Consider the following 20,868-nt stretch of genomic DNA (forward strand, 5'->3'; position numbering starts at 1 on the left):
AGACAAAGAATAATCCTTTGTTAACCCGAAATTAACAGTGCTCATCACAATCAAGGCTCAGTCTCGCATGTTTGTTCAAACCTTGACGTGTTCTGTCACTTCTCATAATCACAAAATGCAATGAAATTCACTCGAAATGTATGCTTGTTGTTGAGAGATATTTACAGAAATGGCTTTCATATTTCATTATTCATTTAAGTTCCTAATTTAAAGCTAATAATAATCAGTTTGGTACCTCAAAGCCAAAGGTTTGTCTTTTGTACCAATTTATGATAGTGAATTTGTATCATTCAGAAACACAAGAAGACGAGAACGAGTAACTACTCAGCGAAGCTGTCGACAAGCACAAGATTTATGTGAAAAACTGAATTTTGATGTTTACTCTTTAAGCCACAATCGCCACTCGCCATCTTAAAAAATAAAGTCTCATCGCACAGGGTAAAGTATATTCTACTTACGAGGTATGTTCAATTAATGACGGGAATTTGAATTATTCAGAAAGAATTTTATTTATTCGTCTATATCAATGTTATCCCCTTATAACTAGCCCTCATTAGATATTATGCACGCATTTCAGCGCTTTTTCCAATCCTCCAAACGCTTATAGAACTCGATCTTTGGCATAGCCTTTAGCTCTCTCAGAGATACGTATTAATATAATCTATGCTCGTAAAACGACGGCACTTACGGTTTTCTTTTTTTGGGAACAGAAAAAGGTCACGCGGGGTCATATCTGGTGAATATGGAGGCTTTAAACATCATTAAAGTGCTGTTTTTGGCCAAATATTCACGAACAAGCAGTGAAGCGAAGCGAAGAAACATTATCGTGGTGTATAAACCATGAATTGTTTCGCTACAAATAAGGGCATATTTTTCGTATTTCTCCAGGAAAACGGCGTTGAACTTGTAAATATAAGTCTTTATTAATCATTTGATCTTGTGGCAAGAACTCATGATGCAATATGTGCTATACGAAATTACAAAATTACCGTTGCTTTTTAACCCACCTCGCGCATGCCACTATTTGCGTGCTGGAATGCACGTTTATGGGAAAAGGAGGCAGTTAGCGAAAGAGGAGGTATAGAAAGAGAGAGTGAGCTTACGGAAGATACATAGGTATACCCTAGTGCATTCCATATACATGATCAACCCAATTCTCATCTTGTCATCTGAGATTGAAATCGAAAATTATGCCAATGTTACCTAAGAATTAAGTGCCCCCAACGGTTTCTTCAAAGAGGCGCGACTGTTACACAAATGCAACGTGCTTGGTAAATGTGTACCGATATAATGAACATAAGTAAAGTCATCGAAAAAACAGACATAGGGGAACCACTCTATCACAAATATCCCATTAAATACCAGCATAACATTATTATACGAAAGGAAGTTATTTGCAAGTAAGAATTTCCGCATAAATTTGATATTTTCTATGGCATGGCATCCTCAAGTCAAGGGCCAGGTCTTGAAAAGAAAACTGCTACGGCTTACAAAAAATTGTATTGAGTCAGAACAGCTTTATGCATGTCCATCACGAGTAAAATTTTTAACACCGCCTATAACACCAACAGAGATAAATAAAATACTGTTTTCATTTTCTAGAGAAACCTATGACCCTAAATAATAAGATACAACGTGCATATACTATTGGGAATTTAATTTCAATGAATAAAATGAATGGTTCCGCACGAGGTAATAATTTCCCGTGTTTCACTTAAGAAAACCGTGATTCCTATGATGCCGTGACTGTTATTATGCACGGTGGTGGAAAGCGTGCGGTGTGAATACGTGCATAAGAGTCATCAATCAACTGCAATCCATGGCACTGCCGACTTAGGCGGCAAGTACAACGCACCCCAAGTTAAAATGATGATAAACAATGTTTGCATTGTAGGGATGAACTCTCAGACTAAACATGTGGAATAAGTAGCGCAATGATGAGGGTTTTGGGAATAAAACCTCCATCCCTCCCACTACCACCTAGATACCATATCAAAATGAGTTCCAATATTAGACATCGAAATAAAACAAAATATGATCTTGCCATGACAGTCCCCGAGCAACACCATCGAATACCGTTGTACGATAGGATAGTAACTATTAATTCTCTAATCCCCTAAATAGTATAAAAAAACAGTAGGGAAATGTTATTGAAAATGCAAATAATTAGCCCGGACGCAATTTACGAATTCCTGCGCATCATTTTTAGCCAAATATCACACTTTATTTAAAGCGTTTCCACCTCAACGCATAAAAATATAAGCCACACCAAAGTGAGATGAGGGTAGAGGTCGACCTAGTACTATGCCATGTACTGCATTGGCCAGTTCCTTTCTCTGTGCCACCTATGGTTTCTCAGGATGATCTCGCACCCAAAAACCCACACGGTTTGGGTGAAGTTGAGGCGTGGAATCGCACTCGGACCCTACAGTCAGAAGCCCATCGCTCTATTCATGGGACTACCACTTCACAGTAGAAAAATATTGGTCACCAAACATTTACCCGCAAAAATTGTTTCTATAAATGGTTCAAGACATTCAGGCGGGGATCCAAGACCTATGTTTTGTGAATCGTCTGCAAGAGGTAACAAACATCGTTGCAAGCCTGTGTTATGCGTCTGGCGAGTGGCAAAGCAAGTCTGATCCTGTTAATATGATAGCCAATTCTATAAGAAAAATGCCTGCAAAAAGGTAGTAGGACTTGATTGAAAAATTAGGATTCTTACCTCATAGCAACACACAGAACATATAGTAAAAGAACGTTATGCAACAGAAATATATGATAGATAAAACATGCGAGCTGCACATTAAGACAGAAAAAAGAAACTTGGTGATTTTAATTAAAATTGGCATAAATCTAATGGTGGAAGGTAAGCGGATGAATTACAAATATCGTGTTATCTTCGGGACTATGCTCTACTAAACATTTAAGCTAAGATTACGATGATTAATTACTTTACTTGACACCGTAAAGTTTGGTGCAAGTTTCTGATATCGTGGCGTACATAAAAAGATAAATTATGAATGAGTAATCAAGATTTGATTATGTCGCTAACCTGACTGGCTGATCAGTAATAAATATTAGTTTGTTTAAAGAGTGATTACGTATATATTCTCAACTTCCTGATTTACCTTCAAGAATTTTCAGCCTAGACAAAAATCCTACACATCACCGCTCAACTCAAATCAATGGCAAACTAATGAATCCATCACTAAACATACTTAGGTAGCATAGAGGCAGCACCATACCTATTCAAGATTAATTTGAAACCGCGGCCGTCTGAACAGCCGGTGAAGTTCCTATCCGCGTAACTGCCTCGCATCTAATACTCATTAGCTGAATAATGCGATTATTTCGAACTCAAATATTATTATATATTTCACCAAATCACTCTAAAGGAAACGGATTCCAATATAAGAATCTGGGAGCCAATTGAAATTAGATCAAAGAAAAACGTTATTTTCCTAATTGAATTTTCATACTTAGATAATTATTCATAATTTGCAGATCCTGCACAATGAAAAACAATGGCTACCGCCACGCATTTCAACAATAAGGAATTTGACACACTATTGTCGAAGTAATTTAAAAAATAGAGGTTGAAATATTGCAGACGTAATATTGCGAGGTAATGAATGTTTTACAACATGAAAATTCATTTCGGCATTTTTTCTAGGTGAACTGACTAATTAACTCATTTATTCGTGTTGACTAATTTGTTTTTTATAGCATATTCAAATTCTTACAAGTAACATTAAAAATTCATCCAATATTTATTTTCATTAAGTAATATAATTGGATTTATATTAAACTAAAACTGCTGGTGCATGGAGGGTGCTGAGGTAAGAGCTAAACCGAATCGAAATTATTTAAGAGGTGGAATATACAAGGATGACTCTACGAATAATAAATGCACAGAATTATTGTCACTATCGAGAAAACTAAGGCATGAATTTTCTTAGCATTGTGATACACCCGCCAAGGTAAGAGCTGATGGAACTTTAAAACGACTTTGAACCTTAAATTTATTGAATTAAGTCAATTGAAGTATATTAACGCTTGAATTTTACACTTTAGTCTATCACAATTAAAAAATGGTCTGAATTTATCATTAAAAATACGAGCCCACTGTAAATACTTTTCGAATTATGCGCATTCCCGCCTGAAGCGTAACTTTCTCTGAGCAAAAAACCTCGAAGCAAGAACTAATAATTAAAATCGTAAAAAAGTTCAACATACCTTTTAAATAATACATTAAAACATGTTTCGTAATAATATGAAGTCCTTTACGAACATATGTTCTTGAGCAGTCTTCTTTGTAAGCGTACCACGTGCAGGTGTGTTGTTCACTTGCTAATTACCCATAAAGCAACAGGCGATCAATTTCAATTTTTTCCAACAGTGTAAAAATGCATATCATTAAGCGCACATGAACAAGCGAGCGATATATGGCTCCACCCAAGAATATAGAATAGGTCCTACCAGACGGGAGTTCACCCGAAGTCTGAACCAACTTCTTATTTCCCTCGTTTTTATCGATTAAAACTTTTCCTACTCCCACATAAGCGTGTTTTCAAAACGTTGTCATGGTAACAACACTTGAATGAAAGTAATCATAGGGACTGAAAGAAGAAAGTAATAGTAAACGCAACTACGTACAAATTATGGCACAAAAATCACCCCCGCAGTTCCACGTAGATAATGTTTAAATTGCATCCGTTTCAACAAATCATACTATAATGCTGGTAGGCATACTAATTCATGACGCCTGTTTTGAACGTTGTCAAAGATGACAGTGCTTCTGGCGAGAAAGAGACGTATCGAAATTTGAAAATCGGAAACAAAAATTATTGGTACTCTTACAAATTACCGGTAAAACTAATCCACGTACCTGCAGGAAATACCATAACTATAATTTGAAACGTAAAACAAGGAATATTTTAAATTATACATGTACACGTTTGGATACCTACCCAGGAAAATATTTTATTAGTACTGCTCACCTTCGAAAAAGTTCCCAAGCGGTTATTTAATGGAAGAGAGGGCTTGATATCGAGATCCCAACTTCAAAACTGGCATGCGTATTTCTTAAGCTTAAAATGGCAATTGATAGGTAAATAGTGCTATGGACTTCCTTCAACATTTAAATATATTCTTCATCAATTCTAAATGCCAGTATGTCAATACGCAAAATTTATTTGTTAATTTTAATAGTTAACAATGATAGCAAGTACCTCCTTTTTGGAAATAAATTACTTCAGTTTTCAAATAGTAATCAACTCAAGAGATATTCTCTCGCATTGATAGCTATGTGAACATCGAATATTCTCAGCACCTACCAGATAAAAACCTACAAATGCTTTTGAATATGTGTACACTGAATATGAAAACGATGGGATTCCAGAACAAGATCAGAAATATGTTGTGCGAAATAGGTCAATCTATATTTGAGCACCCTTGAAAAATTGATGCTTCTTGATTTCTTTCTTACCTTCTACTGCGATAGTCTCTTCATCAGGGTACATTTTTAATTCTTTAAAAATAAAAGGCTAATTGATACAGATAAATCATCATTTACTCACAAATAGTTTTACATGAAGTGCCACTTCATTAATGTTTGTACATGACTATCACATGACTGAGAATTAACATATATTAAAAAAATATATATTCATATTCAGGTAAGGTCAGAGGCACGATTTACAGTGATAATCGACATTAATTTGATATAAAAAATACAATTTGAAGCTGGATTCCATATTTACATGGGATTCATAGGAAAAATACAATTTAACAAGCTCTTTCTGGAAAAATGAAAATTATGAGTAACATACCAGTGTAGTGTTTTCTGAATTTTTAAAAAATAACTATTCCATAAGAATTAATTTCACTTTAGAAATTAGGTAGCATAATATGGCTCTTAGATAGTTTCCAACTCATGATTAAGTAAAATATTAGCAGTCACAAAAGTTCACTCATTTTGTACGTATCACAAGAATGCTGAGTCAATGTGCGACAGAAATATTTATAATACACTTAAGTCTATTTTTTTATAGTGTTCCCATTGATTAACATTTTAGTATGATTGTGCTTTTTTCAATACAAGAATAACACTTGCACTATTCATGAAGAAAAGTGAAAATTTAAGTTTTATCTCTCACATTTTTATCACTTCCAATTTGCATTTATGTTACGGAATCAGAAAATGGAACTCATTATTGCATCACAACTTCCATTTTTAATTGAAAAAAGAAAACAAGAAGATCATGAGTTTTTTTTAGTAAAACAGATGAAATGTGCTATGTATTATTTTCCAAAATATTCACATACCAAAATTTAATTCAAAACTATACACAAGAACTTGAGGTTCCATGAAATGTATATACTAATGACAAACGTGTTCACAAAAATAGGTATGCAGTTAATGCAATTAAAGAAATTCTTTGCTCAGGCAGAGGGGTACAAGATTTCCTTGAAGAAGACAGGTACAGCTATTAACACATTTTGAGCTTTAAATATCAATTGTAAAGTAGTAGAACAAATACAAGAAAATTATACAGGGAAAATTCCCTATTTGATACATACTTACAATCTATTACAGAATTACAATAATAACAATATTCCATGCAATATAAAGTTTGTACATTCATGATTCTTTGTGATATACATAAATGAAAAAATAACCCTATAGAGGAATGCACAGTATACAAATAATTAAATTATCTTTCAAGAGGGCACCATAAACATGATTATAGAAGCTTATTTTCTGACAATTTATGATCATACAAATTAACAGCTATGTTATTCTCTCCTTTCTCTGAATATTAGTGAATCAATTACTTACGATTCCACTTACTCTGTTAAACAAAATAATGCAGGGACCTGAAAAAGAAAATATACATATCCATAAAAAAATAGAACTTCGGGAAAATCAAGTATTTTACCAGGTCAACTTTTTTATGGCTCTACATTTTTTTACCACAGTAAGTTATGCCACAATTGTAACTGTAATAATAACATTTAGGTTCACAATTCAGTCTTCCATATTATTGTTAATAATTCCACAAACAATAATTTTAATAATAATTCAGGGTAGAACAATTGTCAAATTTCAAATAATTTTATAGATAGAATATTTTTTACAGGGTGCGGCAACATGACCTCCTTTTCTGAAAGTGTTTTACGTTTAAAAAAGGAAGTTACGTTGCCACACTCTGTACAAAACAAATCACATGGACATTCATACCAAAATGAACCTGTAACAATTGTCTTCAACCTTATCTAAGACTCAACCCATTTAGAAAAAATGTATTGGGGGTGAGAAGAAGAGATAAAGAAGACATAAACTAGGCTGTCAGTACATAAAATATAAATAAAAAAAAGAGAAAAGGTGGATTGTCGGCCTAATGCACTACAGGAAGTCAAGAAAGGTTGCTTACTGATATTAAAGGAAATCTAAATATAATATTCATTTTTGACTGGATCAAATACCCAATAAAATTAAATAGAAAGTAAAAGCCCTCTAGCATGAGTGACATAAACTAAATACAGTATCGCACAGCAGAATTTTAACATGCATCCAAGTAATGTTATATATATATATCTATCACCTACTAAACCGACCTTTGGGTTGATTAATGTGTTTATGGTTTATATATATATATATCTATATATATATATATATATATATTATATATATAATATATATAATATATATATTATATATATATATTTTTTTTTTAAGGTAATCTACCAGTTAAGGTAGGTTTTTGGATGGACACAACTACCAAACAAATATTTCATTACTCCTAACAAAACACAAAATCCATCATCCTACTCTATATCAGGTCCCTCTTCATCTCTGAGTACTTTCTTCCTCCCTTCATCCCATCCAACATCGCTATCCTGTTCCTTCCCTTTCCTCGTTTGCCTAACATTTTCCCCTCAATTACAGTCTTCAACATCCCGCTGCCGGTCAATACCCCCTTCAGCCACTTTTCCTGCCTCCATAGGATTGCTCCTAACAAACCCCTCTCTTCGCCCACCATACCAAGTACTTCCTCATTTGTTTTCTTCTCTGCCCATTTCACCTTCTCCATTCTTCTCCACACCGATATTTCAAAAGCCTCCAGTCTACACCTATCCTCCTTCTTCAATGACCACGTTTCCGCACCATACATAGCTACGCTCCATATCAAAGTTTTTACGAGTCTTTTCTTAACATCCTTACTCAAAGTCCCTGTCATCAACTCCCTCCTTCTTGTGAAAGCCTCTTTGCCTAGCGCAATTCTTCTCCTTACGTCCCTACTACTTTGACCGTGTTGGTCCAAAACACTACCGAGATACGTAAACTGTTCTATCTGCTCTAGTTTTTGCCCTCCTATTTTAATGTTAAGCTTAGCCTTTTTCTTTCTAGAAAATCGCATAACCTTTGTTTTATTAATATTGATTCTCATCCCATACCTGTCGCACTGAATTTCCGATTCACTCAGCAATGCTTGCAGCCCCTTGGCTGACTGACAAACTAAAGCTTGGTCATCAGCAAACCTAACTGATTTTACGAATTCCCCGCCCACTTTCATTCCTACCTCGAGTTCTTCCCATGCCTCTTTGATCATTTCCTCTGCATACAGGTTGAACAGCAATGGTGATAATGGGCAACCCTGCCTTACACCCCTTCCTAACACTGCCCATCCTGACTCCCCGTTTCCCACCCGCACCCGAGCAGTCTGAGACATGTACAGGTTGCGGATTAACCTCCTTTCCCTCCAATCTATTCCTATTTTCTGCAATATACTCATTAGTTTTTCCCAATTCACTCTATCAAACGCTTTTTTGAAATCTACGAAAAAGGCAAATACCTCCTGGTTGTGTTCTATATTCCTCTCGATTAATAATCTCATTACTGCAATGGCATCACGCGTACCTCTCCCCTTCCTAAACCCAAACTGATCATCCCCTAAATAATCATTTGCCCTACTCTCTATCCTTTTGTTTATGATCCTGAGAACCACTTTAGCTGCGTGGGATATCAAACTAATTGTCCTATAGTCCTCACATGACGTGGCCTTTACCTTTTTCAGAATAGGAACTAAAACTGATCTCACAGTCTTCCGGCCAGATTCCCTCCTCATAAATTCTACGGATCAGCCCATATAGCCTCTTCCTCCCACATTTCCCTAAGCATTTTAAAAGTTCCACGGGAATAATCTACCCCCCCGGCCTTATTTAGTTTCATCTCCCTTAATGCCCTTTCTGTCTCATTGTCTAGTATGCCTGGACCTAAGCTGTCTTCCTCTACGTCATTTTCTTTTTCAATGTCTAACTTTGTTGGTCTGAGTTCTTTACTATACAGTTCTTCTATATACTCCTTCCATCTCTCTTGGATCTTTCCTGCGTCAACTATTACCTTACCCGCCTTATCTCTAACTGTTAGCATAGCTCTTCCTTTCTTATTTCCCGATAACGATTTAACTTTGCTGTACAGCGCACCGATTTCACCCTTTCTCTGCAGACTTTCCATATCCTCGCACTGCGTCTTCCACCATGCTTCTTTTGCTTTATTTGTTGCCCGCCTCAATGTATTGTTCAATTCTTTGTACTTCATTTTGCCTAATTCTGTATTTATATTCTTCCATTTTCGCCGCTCATCCATCTTTGTTATCATCTCATCCGTGATCCATGGTTTCCTAGTCCTTTTAGCGTTAACGGTTCCAATAGTGTCTTTTGCGGCTTTAGACAACCCTTTCTTGATCATTTCCCATTTTTTTTCGATAGTACTAAGCCCTTTGCCATCCTCCATGATTTTCTCTACCGCCTGTTTGTATTCCTTCCTTTTCAACCTATTTAATGCTTCTACATTCCATTTTCTAACTCGCCGCCCCTGCCTTATCTTTTTGAAACGTACGCTACATTTCATAAAAACTAAATTGTGGTCTGAGTCCGCATCCGCTCCCGGGAAGCTGCAGGAATTTATCACACTGCTCCTAAACCTGTGTCTAACCAGGATATAATCTAGCTGATATCTTACTGAGTCACCTGGCATTTTCCATGTATACCTGCGTCTTTTGTGGTGTCTAAACCAAGTGTTGGTGATGACTAACCCCTGTCTCCTGCAGAACTCAACTGCTTTCTCCCCGCGGTCATTCCTTGTGCCTAAACCGTAGTCCCCAACCTCATCACCATCTCTTCCTTCGCCTACCGTCGCATTCCAATCCCCCATCACTATCAAATGTTTCCCTGAAGGAACACACGCGATCATGTCCTCTAACTGATCGTATATCCTATCGACCTCTTCTTCCTAATGGTTGCTCGGTGGCATGTATACCTGAATAATAACTAAGTTCGTCGGTTCTGCTTTTATCTCCACTAGTAGTATTCTATCCGTTACCTGCTCTATGTTGACTACGCTTCTTCCTACCTCTTCATTTAATACTATGGCAACCCCTCGTTGGCTCTCGTCCCCACCGCTGTATATTATTCTATACTTATCACTCCGGTAATCCCCGCTATCTTTCCATCTCACCTCGCAGAGACCTAAAATATCTATATTTCCCCTTTCCATCTCTCGCTTAACATTCTCCAATTTCCCTGTCCTCATCATTGTCCTAGCATTCCACTTTCCTATTCTAACTAATTTGGTCTTCTTCTCCTGCGTCTTCTGTCCTGCTGCTGCTGGTTTTCCCTTGCAAGAGTTTCGTGGGATGACGACCGCGGAAGCCTTGCCTCCCCCACTGCTGGGCACGACACACGGCCGATTGGGCCGAGCCCCGTAGTTGCCAGGACTCAAAATATCTGTATAGTCCATCATATTTTTCTTGGGAATGATAATTGAGATGGTTTCCCGTTGCCTTCCTCAATAGTGTTTTTAACGTGACACCATCACGTACTGGCCGCCCCACTGGGGTCAGACGCCATTGCAGCCACCCCACTGAGGAACAGAAGCTGCGTGGACTACCTTTCGTCTGGCTCCTAACCTTCGACCTATCTGGCATGGGTGACCCTACCAGGAGCAATAATTATTACTCCCGCCAGTGCAGCTCTAGGGGTCATCGGAACGCACAAGCCCTTCCACCACGTCAAGGTTGTAGTCCGGGGAGGGATATATATATATATATATATATATATATATATATATATATATATATATATCATATTCATATATACAGAAACAGATATAAGGAAAACGGATATCCCTTTTCCTTATATCTGTTTCTGTATATATGAGTATTTATTCGCCGTTTGGCGGGGTTTCGTGTTTGAATGTGTAATATATATATCATATGTATATGATAATTATATATATATATATATTTTTTTTTAATATATGATTTCATTAAGTACATGAGTCAATTTTTAACAGCAAATTGTTGGAGGGCATATGGAATTTTTACCATCTTACACAAAATTAACTTTAAAATGTCTAAATAGGCACTATTAAGATTAGAGTTTACCCACATAGGGATTAACATTTTCAGATATGTACGGTATGAAAAGAGTCCAAGCATGCCCAAACGACATTATAAGTAATCTAGAGGCTTTCCCGTAATTACTACAAGACACAATGTAATCTAAATCTAAGAGGTTACAATTATTGTAATTGCACATGACTTTTACTGTGGAAAATATTTGAATGATTTGAGTTCAGTTTAAAGTTTTAGTTTGAGATGTACTTTAATCCAGGGAATTTTCTACAATATGCTAAACATAAAGGCTTTTACCTGAGTTTCCTTGGAAGCCAGGACTATACTTTATCACTTCTGACGAGTATTTTCAAATGTCCATGAACACAAGCAAGGTTTAACTATTTTTATTTTCAAACATGATCATAAAATGCTTATCCCAGTCAATGTTTTATGTAGGGTAACCATTATATTTATACAAGATTTAATGTATCTTACATAGAATTATACGAAGGAAAGTAAGAAATAGCTTTAAGAAATGAAGGGCATTAGGGCTAAATTGGAATATGTATCCAGTGATTTTTCAAATCCACCCATCTACTACAAAGTAAGCATTAACTTACATAATTTGATCTGAGAGAATGAAAAATATAGTAATCAACCTGAAGGTTGGTGTGATAAGTGAGAGCAAAGCTCACCTTGCATTGAACCTTTAAAGGCATATGAAATTTACAAGTATGAGGGACAGTTACTTTCCCTATGCCACCTGTGGTGTCTCAGAAAGATCTGATCACAAAAAAATCACAGATCAGTTGAAGCTGGGGTGCCCAGAGGCATCATCTGGAATTGAACCCAGGCCCTCCAGTCAATAGCCCAGTACTCCACCTGCTGGATTACCATGCACCTTCAGAACGATTATGAATATTAAAAATAGGTCTCTCATACATCTATTATTTGAAAAAGAAGCATAACTTACCAGTGGATGTTGCCAATATTTCCTCCAAACCCTCAAATTAAATTGAGCTTGTCTTAGGTAAAGGCTTCACACAAAGGCTGGTCACTGATGTCACCTGTATAGTTCCTGGTTTTTCATATTTCTTATGGTATTCTTGAAAACATGGTACAATACAAAGATTGGTCTGGCATTCAGGGCAATGATATTTAGTCTTTCGTCTAAGAATTCGACCATGGTCATCCACAGTATTCCAACAAAAATTACAACCCAATGCTGGGCCTGGACGAAGAGCAGGACAATGTACAGATCTTAGCAAAAGTTGCTGGTCTTCCCCAGAATGGGACTGATGCTCCTGGAGAGATTTCAATCTAAACTCTGTTCCCACAGAGTCATCATCTTTTTTTTCATGGGATGAAGTTTGGGGAGATGATACAGCTCTCTTGACTTCCTGCTTCACTCTTATTTTGGGAGTTGAGCCTCCAATGACTGAAGTCATGCCAGATTCTGGGGAGGGTGATTCTGCTATTACCCTAACAAGTGGTAGTTGCTGTTGTTGCTCTACAATTATTGAAGGGCTGCATGGACGGCGATGAATCGTCTCACTTGTCTCAGCAGATGATGCCGGAAGGAGTTGGAGTTGTATCGGTGGAGGGTTTGGTTGGTATACACTACACGCAGAGGCTCCTGATGTATTTGGGTTGGAAATTTGCCTCTGAAGCAAAAGAGTTGTTGAAGGACTGATGGAAAAATTATCACTTGGCTGCAATGAAGACTTTGGAGGAGATACTGAACGCATTTGGGTGTACTGGCTTGGTAAGAGTGGTTGTGAATGCTGTTTCTGGAGGAAAACTGGTTGAGGTACTTGCAACAGGTTTTGAGATGAAGAAGAAGGAGCTGATGATGAGAAGTACGCAGCTGACTTGAGGCTTGACATGTGCAATGATGATGACGGAAGTGGCTCTGAGTGCTGGCGTTCAATTCTTGGCGGTATCTTCATGATAATGAAACCAAAAATAATCATGCATTAAAAACGGCTGGGCAGGTTGACAAATTGTATCATAAGGATATTTTTCATGAAATATAAGAATTTATCAACTATTGACATTGAACCTTACCTGCAGTAATTGTGTCATGGAGCTGTTGCTTGAGTAATGAGGTGAAGACGGAGAATCACTGTCTGGGGATGAGGATGGCTGATAAGTCAATGGATCAGTTTCTTTCTTGATCCTTGGCTGCCGGATCAAAAGACGTCCCCGCCTTGGTTTCAGAAGAGGGGGAGGTGATGATGCTAAGAAATTAAAGCCAAATTATAACATATATTTGACATATTTAAAACTAATTGGCAATAATGAATCCTGTTGACATTTCTGATACTACCTAGACTGTGTTTATGATCTGATTCACATAACCTATGTTTACAGTCACTGAGATTATTTCTATTACATATAAACCAATTTTGATGCAAATATATGATTTATGATTTTTAATTTCTCGAGCTCATTTTTTTGTTAGGAGTAGGCATTCTCAATGAATTTTTAGAGTTGATACAGTTAATGAAAAATGTGTCAACAATCCACTTTTTTGACCAAAACTTAATAAAGTGGTAAATAAATTTCATGAACAGAGTTTCAGACAAAGACAGAGCTCATGGCACAGAGATGCATGAGGGAATGGGTAAAGGTGGATACAATGGGCAAGGAAGGGGCAGCAAGTAGGGGCTTAGGAACAAGCAAAGTTACCAATACAATCATTTTGTATGCATACTTCTAGCATTTTTAGGCATTGATGCATGAAATACATGTGTAGTATTTAAGTATGAATGGTAATTGAACATTAAGCAGGGACCATAAGACAAACCACATTTTTGCAGCATTTGAATGTCATATCACATGAGACCATGCACAATTCAATGCTGGCAAAAGAGAATTCTTTTTCCAGGAGGGATCTGACCATACATTGCACCCTTTCAGGGAGTTAACATCTCCCTTACAATATAGATCTACTGCACCAGTGTCATTAGCTTTGGTTTGTGCATATGGGAACAAAAATCATTGAGAATAATAGCAGCAACCCAAGGAAGGATAAATGAATGTATACACAGATATACATAACAAATAAATTAATGAATTCAGTTAAGACTTCCAGGCAAAGAACTGTTTCATGAAACTATTCAGGGTTGCATAAAATCCCTATTAAGCAGCATAGAGTGGTGGTGGACAATTAGATTACTTCTGGTATACAAGAAGTCACCAGCTGCAAACTGTCACACAATAATCAATCCCAGCATGAATTGTGCTTACTTTCTTTGGTGCATTAATATAATACATGCCCACAGTGTTATTGCATGGTAAAACTAGTGATACTTGTTTTGGCATTTTATTGTGCTAAATGTAAAAAAGGCCATACCTGCATGACTACCCAAATGACAAAACCTAGAACTTAAATTTTTGGTCGAACTAAAAAAATGTAAGATAATCACTTAAAGGTAGACAAAAAATATACTTTGTGGTGTTTTAAGAACACCTATGCCTTGAAACTTTATCCCAAACTTATCATAGTTGATCAATCCAACTGACATGATGGGCAAATATGAGAAGAAAATCATTCCCAGTGCCCATGAGCTAAATACCAAAACTTTACAATTTGTATCAGTAGATAAATTTTTCATCAACAAAATGCAATGTAGATACTTAAAAAAATGCAAAAATAAAAGGCAGGAGTCATATTAAAAAATTAACTAAAAATGGACATCAGAAAAATGCTTTATGTACCCAACATAGAGTTTTTCATTAACAAAGATTTTTCCCACTGCAGTAAAAATCAAGAGGCCTAATGTGCAAGAATGAACTAGTTCTTTCGGGATACTGTAAGCCTAATACATATCAAGGATTACTGATTCCATACTCACCACTCTAATGGTTACACTTGACTGCAAAAAAGCTGAGTTGACTTAACAAAAAAAAGCTTTACTCCTTAACTTTTAACTTAAAATTTCTTCATAAATATAGGAACTAACTAAAAAACAACTTTCCAAATTTAAACTTTACATTTCAACTTTGGTAAAAATATCAAATCCCAGATTTATGTAATCCTATTTAAAAGAAAACAACAATGGTCTTTCAAATATTGGTATCAAAAAGTTTTTCCTCTGGAATTGCACAAAATAACTCTCTTTAAGGACGTAATGCCTCACAAAATTTACTTAGGAATATTTTACTGTCAATGAATTCTGCTTTACACAAAATTGTCTCACTATCTTGCTGCCTCCATTAATTATACATAAAATCCTAACAAAAACTGAGCTATTATAAATCTATCTCAATGGACTTTCATAGCATAATTTTCATGCCTTCAAAAAAACATTTTTCTTGCACCGATTGGCATTTTGATCATGAACATTTAAAAGAGCTACCTGAAATTTTACCTTATTCCAGGGAAGAAAATTTTTCTCTGCAATTAAAAAATTTATTTCTAAAGCAGAGCAAAATAAACACTGCAATCCTAGGCATTGGCTTCATGAAAAAATTTCCCTGAAACAATGGATTACTTCCATTTTCTTCATGCCATTAGGGAGAAAATTTTAAAACAATGGGTAGATGATTACAGGTGACCGAGATAGTCCAATGAGCAACATTCCTAATATACCACAAATTGGAACCCAACTTCACACATTCATTGATTGTGTGTATGACTTTTTTGATACACTTAGTTCATAGCCCATGAGGATGCAAACTATTTTTACTAAAATAAAAAGGACTGAGGTATCAACAAAATTTCACTTATAGAAGCAACTTAATAGTGTATAGTAAGGAAGACATTAATTTGAAAATACAAATTTTATTGTGACTGATACAACTTGGCTATAATTTATACATGTGCGCTTCAAATTATTCACAAATTAAGACTTGTTTATGCTTAAGCTTCAATGGCGAGATTTTCGATGCATGACTTAGCAGAACCAATCTTTGCAGAAAGATTGCCTAATATATTTTTACATGCAGTAAAAATATAAAGCAAAAATATTCTAGAAGCAGATAAATATGGGAACCTGAAAATTATAAGATGAAACATAGGGGATCCTAGAAAATAGAGAATGGATAGCCATCCTTAATGATCCCTAAAGTGGCGAGGATTAAAAAAACTAGCAACTATTTCATTAACTCATCATGTACCCTCACTCAGGTTCTATTTTAACCATTTTTTCTCCAATATAATTAGATCACTATGCAGAAAAGCACACACCACTGAGCATCATTTCCATACTTTTGAGATACGACGTTTCATGTCATAACCTGGATTCAGGCACTCATCATTCAGCTTGCATTTATTAAAAATATATGTACCATCAGGAAGTCAATGGCTAAGAAATGGATTGTGTGTCATGTGGATATGCATTTGGTACTGAAAATATGGGAAAAATTCATGCACGTGCAAAATCTGGCAAAGGAACAACTTTAGTTCCTCGACTATTTTTGAAGAAACGTTAGGCAGAGTTAGAAAAGGATCAAGAGAGTCAAAATAGGCACTGATGAAAAATTAGAGGAAGAGCTTGATGAAGGGTTATTTGGTTGATGTCCATTAAAACAGGGATAGAGTTGAAAAATTGTCATAACAATATTAGCCAAAAAGCTCATGTGAGACAACATCCTCTTAATTCTATTCAGTCCACAAATAATTACAATTAAAAATTGCATGTCATAAAAAATTAGTAACATGCATAATTTTAATTTTTAGTTGGAGTAATTAGCTGAATGAACAAATGAGAATTTAATCTTTAAATTTTGTGATGATGAGCTACAATTATTGGTCATTAAACCATATGAGAAGAAATATGAACTATATCCAAAACTGATTGTAAGGAACAAATATCCTTTCAGTGACATGCAATCAAGGAACTAGAAAATTAAGTTTTTCCATCCAACCATCATCTTAAACACATTTTTACACAAACAAGGTAGTTAGTACTTTTACCACCTTAGCCAACATGATGAATATTTGATCACTACACTTGATTTCTAAACTATTTACAGGTAAAATAACGACTAACATCACACTATATTGGAATATGTTTGCACCGTAACTACATTTCCATATATTAACAACAAAATCGAGGTAATTATTGAATTTCCATACTTATTAACTCTGCCAGTTATCTTTGGTTTCATAGTTGTGAGGATTGTTTTTGGTGACTTAACTGATTATGAATTAAAAATGTATAAATCACGACAATTATTATAATCATCATTTATTTATTTCAACACAAATATAAAAGAAAAAGAAAGCAGCCTCATAAAAATTCTAACACTTTGCTATGGCACATCAAGTAATCATTATGCAAAAAAAATTAAAAAATCACAATTATAGATCTTTTTAAGTATTACTGAAGAGAAAAATTACTCATTACCTTTGAAAGTGAGATCATTTTTAATTTTCAATAATCAACATGACATTTATTCAAGTTTCTTTGAATGCTTGAATATGGTTTAATATCTTACACTTGGAACTAATTGACTGCTACTCAATAAACAATAAAAATAGCAATGGGAACCAAATTATACTCTATTGAACACTGGTTAGAGATGTTTCAATTATGATTACATCAATTCAAGCACTTCTTTTACTCCTTCATGCCAAAACGTCCATAAGAAAGTTAAAAATGTGATAAACAAACAAGTATATATATTTGTAAGTCATTATACATAAATTGTATGATTAAATAATGATTAAAATTACAGCACCAATACAGATTGATTGTATGACAAAAGAAAAACAATAGTAACTTATGTGATATGGCAGTGTTTATTCCAGTATAAGCCTGTGTTAAGCGATTCAATTAGTTTTCTTTTAAATATATACTTACCACAAGGAAACTTAAATTTGCAAGACTATATTTCACATAAAATGGAATTTTTACTTATTAATGTTTTATTGACCCAATGATTACTGTTTGTAATTAAATTTTCACTAGTATGATTTTTACACAACTAAATTTTCCCCACATTTCACAGTTCACAAAGAGACTCATAATTACCAAATTCAGTACAACTTAATCTTTCCATGAAAGCCATAGTTAAATTACATTTTATAATGCAGAGGGGTTCCTTATTTAAACCTCTACTCACAAGTTCAAATATACTTTCATACTCCAAAACTATGGCCAATACAATTTACCCTAATTAAAAATGCCTACATAACATTCAATTTCTAAAGCTAAATAGAAGGGTACATTTTAAAGGCTCATTGCAATTCATTTCTGTAATCTGTATGACTTTTCTTATATCTCATTCATTACATCATATACATGGGATTATTAGCACACTTGCTCAAACATTTGAATCCCATCATGGAGGTTTATCATAGAACATACAAATTCAACCAAGCAATTCATAATCATACATACTTGTTAGTTTGGCTTGAGTTATAGGAGATGCCAAATCAAAACTCTTGCAAGTATAATCATCAGTTATAATTCCAAAACTAAAGTCATTTTTTCCTTCCTCAATTACCTACAAAAATCAAAGCATTTGTGCACTTGCTGTCACTTTCATAAGCTAGGAATATGCACACATCTATAAAACTACTTTTCAAGAATAACTTATGAGCAGCCAAAAATTTATTTTTTATACATTTAATCACAATAGTTATATTTATACGTATGAAAGTACTGAACCAATGAATGACAAAAATTCTATACATACATATATGTATACGTACACTTATACATACATATATATGTATAAATCACATACATGTAAACACTGATGCTTTCTATGAAAAATAAATCATCATAAAAAATGTTAGAGCACACAAATTTTCCCTTGCTATACTACCCTATAAACATGGACTCAACACTGCCACCAGTTTGAAACCTTCTCGCTTCCATCGAATCCAAATTAGTCCTTTGTTCAAATCCCCTGGGGCTTAAGTGATGAGGGGCGGATACCACTGGATTAATGTAGCCCATCGGCCCTTGTTCATCTCTCCCTCTGGACTCCACCCCTGTGTTCCCACTGCTATTACCACCACCACCACCGTTACCATTACCACCACCATTACCTCCACCTCCTCCTCCACTCGCATCACCAGAACCCCCACCGCCCCCACCAGTCCCTTCACCAGAACACATAACTGCTGTTGAGCAGCTAGGGTGGGCTGAAACAGGTCGTGATCTGTCTGGGCCGTGGTGAGGTGAAGTGGGTGGGGGAGGGGGTGGGGGAGGTGGCGGCGGTGGATTTGGGAGTGCAAACTCAGAGACCCTAGCCTTGACACTCGGGCGTGTAATGGGATAACCCCTCTTCTTGTACTCCAACCACAATGTTCTGTTGTTGACACCATACATTCGAGCAGCCTTGCAAAAGCCTACACCTCCAGCTCTCACTGCCTCCAACGCACTGAGGAAATTTTCATCAGTCTGAGTGTTAGTTCTCTTACGACGGCAGGTGGTTCCAGCAAGAGAGGACTGATTGGGGGTGACTGAGACTTGGGAAGATATTGCCATGGGATTGTTTGAGGGGTGAGAGTGATGGTAGTAATGAGGAGCGTAAGGGTGTGTGAAAGACGAGCCGCCGCCCAGTCCCCTTGCCCCACCACTACCATTATTTCCTACCCCTCCTGACTTGATCCGAGGGAATGCGGGGGTGGGATATGTAGAGATGTGAGATGAGACTGGATTGGAAGAAGAGGCGGGGGACATGGTGGAAGAGATGGAAGCCGATGGGTTGGAGTCAAATGCCGGAGGTAAGTGGTGGTGGTGAGCTGAGAAGGCGTGGGAGGAAGCTCCAGACAGTGATATTCTGGGACACACTACGTGCTCCAAAGTCCATTGAAATCCTGGAGAAGGGAGAACTCAATTAGATCACGCCTAGGATCCCACACTGACCATGAAAATTCTTCACCTGCTACACTCAACTATATGCCTTGACATTACATTCAATAGAACTAACAATTTAGAAGACAGATAATAAGTTGAAACCATGCTTCAGATGACGGAGTATGCCTCAAAACAATTAAAAAGGTGATTTTTATTTACAAATGTTCAATTTTTATCATAGATGACTGACTTCACAAGTCAGTTGCACCCTATAATTTTCTCCATTTCTATTTTTCACTCACTACTTTTATGCAAACCCAGCAAAATAGCAAACTTATACCACAATTCCCATGTCTCCACTCCATGATTTCAATGCTTTATGAGAACAAAAGACTTAAGAAAATAACACAAAAAAACCGTAAAAGAAATGAGAGAAAGATTTGACAAGCTTTTTCAGCTGAAGAATTATGAGCATAGAATCATTTGAATTCACTATTTAAGTTCAGCTAATTGTCACATTTATCTGATTTCTATGAAGAGAATGAAAAATTGGAATCTTACTAAACTGCTTAATTTTCCCATGAAGTAAAGAATTTTCGAGACAAATCAGTGCATCCATTTCAACTTATCAGCATCATTTCTCCTCTTAGTCATCCTTTAACTCATTGCATTGTTTTACTAAAATGCATCATTCACAGTAT

At 35.9% G+C, this 20,868-nt stretch overlaps 1 protein-coding gene across 3 annotated transcripts in view; it reads right to left on the reverse strand.

The window, feature by feature from the left end:
- Window positions 1-5,557: 5,557 nt before the first annotated feature.
- Window positions 5,558-20,868, reverse strand: part of BtbVII (BTB-protein-VII) — a 57,199-nt gene continuing 41,888 nt past the window's right edge. For 2 of the 3 annotated variants that reach the window (XM_071586626.1, XM_071586625.1), the window contains 3 exons: window positions 13,473-13,645; window positions 12,379-13,348; window positions 5,558-6,882 (listed from right to left, as the gene is read on the reverse strand). In XM_071586626.1, coding sequence (XP_071442727.1) covers window positions 12,416-13,348; window positions 13,473-13,645 — 1,106 coding nt within the window. In that variant the 3' untranslated portion in view covers window positions 5,558-6,882; window positions 12,379-12,415. Of the gene's footprint in view, window positions 6,883-12,378; window positions 13,349-13,472; window positions 13,646-17,647; window positions 20,188-20,868 lie in introns of those variants that run through there. The other variant, XM_071586628.1, reaches the window with a different exon arrangement.

This window comes from Hetaerina americana, unplaced genomic scaffold, assembly GCF_022747635.1.
Source record: "Hetaerina americana unplaced genomic scaffold, ioHetAmer1.1.p SCAF_24, whole genome shotgun sequence".
NCBI classification, from domain to species: domain Eukaryota; kingdom Metazoa; phylum Arthropoda; class Insecta; order Odonata; family Calopterygidae; genus Hetaerina; species Hetaerina americana.